We start from the raw sequence: 2,500 nt of genomic DNA, 5'->3' as shown, positions 1-2,500 counted from the left end.
ATCACAACCTGAACCAACCAATCAGAAAAATTACAGATGACAACAAAAAATACAAGAAAAGTACCAGAAAATTTGCGACATAAAAAGTCACAAAACTGTATTTGGAAGGATTGAAATGATCTTTTTAAGTGACGCTGGATCAGATTTCTTGTGATTAAATTCTCGTGTAACGTGTCTGTCTAACCCACGAGCTTTTAAACGGGTCCTGAGGACCCCCTGGAGGCCTCACTGGGACCTCTGGGGGTCGCCAGACCCCACTTTGAACACCACTGCCTTAGAGAGCAGAGCATCTCCTGAGCAGAATATCTCTGGACATCAGGGCCCTGCAGGGGGAAGTGCAGAGGTTCAGGAACCTGAAAAGGCTTTGCTCATTGGCACTCGGGCACGGTAAACACATTGTGGTTGTTTTGGTTGATCAGATTGTCTTCTGGCACAAAATAAATGTGGTGAGCTCTGAACTGGCTCCAGTCTGATCAGGGTTTCTGGGCTAATCCAATCAGATCCCAAATCTGCTGATCCTCTGGTTGGATCTGCCCGGTAACCGACTCCTGATTGTGGCGGAATGAGACTTTAATCACAGATTGCCAGCCAGTGAAGTCGGGACAGGACGGCCGAGTCACGGAAGGATCAGACTGAAGCTGTGGCCACGCCGCCGCCTCCTCCTGCAGCAAAACAGGACAGAAGAGGAATCAGAAGCCAGTTCATTTGCAGATTTTCATTTTTTATTCTCCTGATGGGCGGAGCCTAGAAACAGAAAAGGAGCAGAGACATGAGACATCATTTTTTCCTTTAACTTCCTTAATAGTGAGCTGTCAATTTGTGTTTTAGAAATCTGTTTCTTCCTCTGCGCTCCCTGCACCAGTCAGGCTGCAGAGGAGGCGGGCTTCACCAGCCTCTCCTGCGTAACCATGGGCGACCACCACGCCGAAGTGGTGGAAAATGGCGACTGCGAAGCGGCGATCACCTTCAGCGCCAAGATCAGCCCCGCCCCTCCGGCACTGAAGAGGAAGCAGCTGCTGTGGCAGAACGCCGTGCGGAACGTCATCGACCAGCGGAACCTGTTCTCGCTGCAGGTCGCCGGCGGCCTCGGAGGAACCAAGCACCGCATCACCGTCACCGACGCCTACATCGATGACATCAACAGGTACGGCTGATTCGGTTGCCATGGTTTCCAGGAGGGAGGCATGAGACAAAAATACAGGAAAATAAAAATGAGGTTAGTGTGTTTTGACATGGAAACCTGGTTCATTTCTGTTCTCCTGTGCGGGCTCAGGCAGATCCGCAGCAAGGCGTCCCGCGGCGGGATCTGGCAGAAGCGGCGCTCGTCGGCCCCGAGGATCCACCCGCTGATGCAGAAGGTCGTCACGCCGAAGAGAGCTAACTCGCTGACCGACGCCGACTTCTTCGTGTCGTGGGGGTCGACGGTGTGCGGCGTGTTCGTCCCCACGCTGCAGCACACATTCAGGTGGGAACTCACACACACACACACACACATACACACACACATCTTGGATTGCTATCTTTGTGAGGACATTGTGACTTGTATTGATTTTCTACAGATCTTCCCTGAACTTAATCATAACCACCTGACGCCGAACCATAGAAGTAGAGCTGTGTAGAATGGGTATCTTTTAGGGACTAACCGAATATCTTTAAACAGATTTTTTAAAATGAACTCTGAATAACTTTTTTATGTATTAAAGTTAATGCATGAAATTCATTAAACACACACACACACACACACAAACACACACACACTTGTCTGTCTCTCAGGTCTGCAGATTTGGAGAACCTCTACCAGCAGTTCTCATCCGGCCAGCGCAGAACCTCATTGGTCGTCACCAACGTGATTGACATCCTGACGAAGCTCCTCCTCACTGCTGTGGCGCCGCCGGGCGGTGACACCAGAGGGGGCGTGGCCAGCGACTGGCTGGCTGGCCCGTTCATCGTGCTGGGGGCGGGGCTCTGCGTGCTGGTGCTCACCAGAAGGGAGATGATGTCGTCGCCGGAGTGGCTGAGGTATGCTGGGAAATGTAGTCAAAAATGTCCACCCTTCTGTTTTTGCTGACCTTTTGACCTTTCTGGTCTCGGGTTGGTTCTTGAGTCCTTGAAATAGCTGGTCTCAGGTCGGTTCCTGAGAGAGATGGTCTCAAGTCGGTTCTTGAGTCCTTGAAAGAGCTGGTCTCAGGTCGGTTCTTGAGAGAGATGGTCTCAAGTCGGTTCTTGAGTTCTTGAAAAAGCTGGTCTTGGGTAGGTTCTTTAGAGAGGAGTCGGGTTGGTTCCAGGTGAAGGCACCAGTGCTGCCCCCTGTGGGCTGTTTCACAGTAACAACAGGAGTAACCGGTCAGGTGTGATCAGGTGTCGGTTTCCGTCCCCCTCCCAGGTATCTGTCTCTGGTCAGCTGGCTGTCTCAGACGGCTCAGGTGCTGCTCGGGGTTGTCGGCGGCGAGGAGAGGGATCACTCCTGGTACGTCCTCTTCACCCTCTTCGCCACCTACAC

The 2,500-nt window shown here is 52.0% G+C and overlaps 1 protein-coding gene across 1 annotated transcript in view; it reads left to right on the top strand.

Moving 5' to 3' along the window:
* The first annotated feature begins 908 nt into the window (after positions 1 to 908).
* Positions 909 to 2,500, top strand: part of LOC115370591 (adenylate cyclase type 8-like) — a 14,879-nt gene continuing 13,287 nt past the window's right edge. Inside the window, exons 1-4 of the mRNA XM_030067691.1 lie at positions 909 to 1,144; positions 1,274 to 1,465; positions 1,774 to 2,019; positions 2,384 to 2,500. The exon at positions 2,384 to 2,500 is cut by the window's right edge and continues 112 nt beyond it. Of these exons, the coding sequence (XP_029923551.1) occupies positions 909 to 1,144; positions 1,274 to 1,465; positions 1,774 to 2,019; positions 2,384 to 2,500 (791 nt within the window). The remainder of the gene's footprint in view (positions 1,145 to 1,273; positions 1,466 to 1,773; positions 2,020 to 2,383) is intronic.

This window comes from Myripristis murdjan, chromosome 2 (genome assembly GCF_902150065.1).
Source record: "Myripristis murdjan chromosome 2, fMyrMur1.1, whole genome shotgun sequence".
Taxonomy (NCBI): Eukaryota; Metazoa; Chordata; class Actinopteri; order Holocentriformes; family Holocentridae; genus Myripristis; species Myripristis murdjan.
This window is presented reverse-complemented; position numbering and strand designations above follow the sequence as displayed.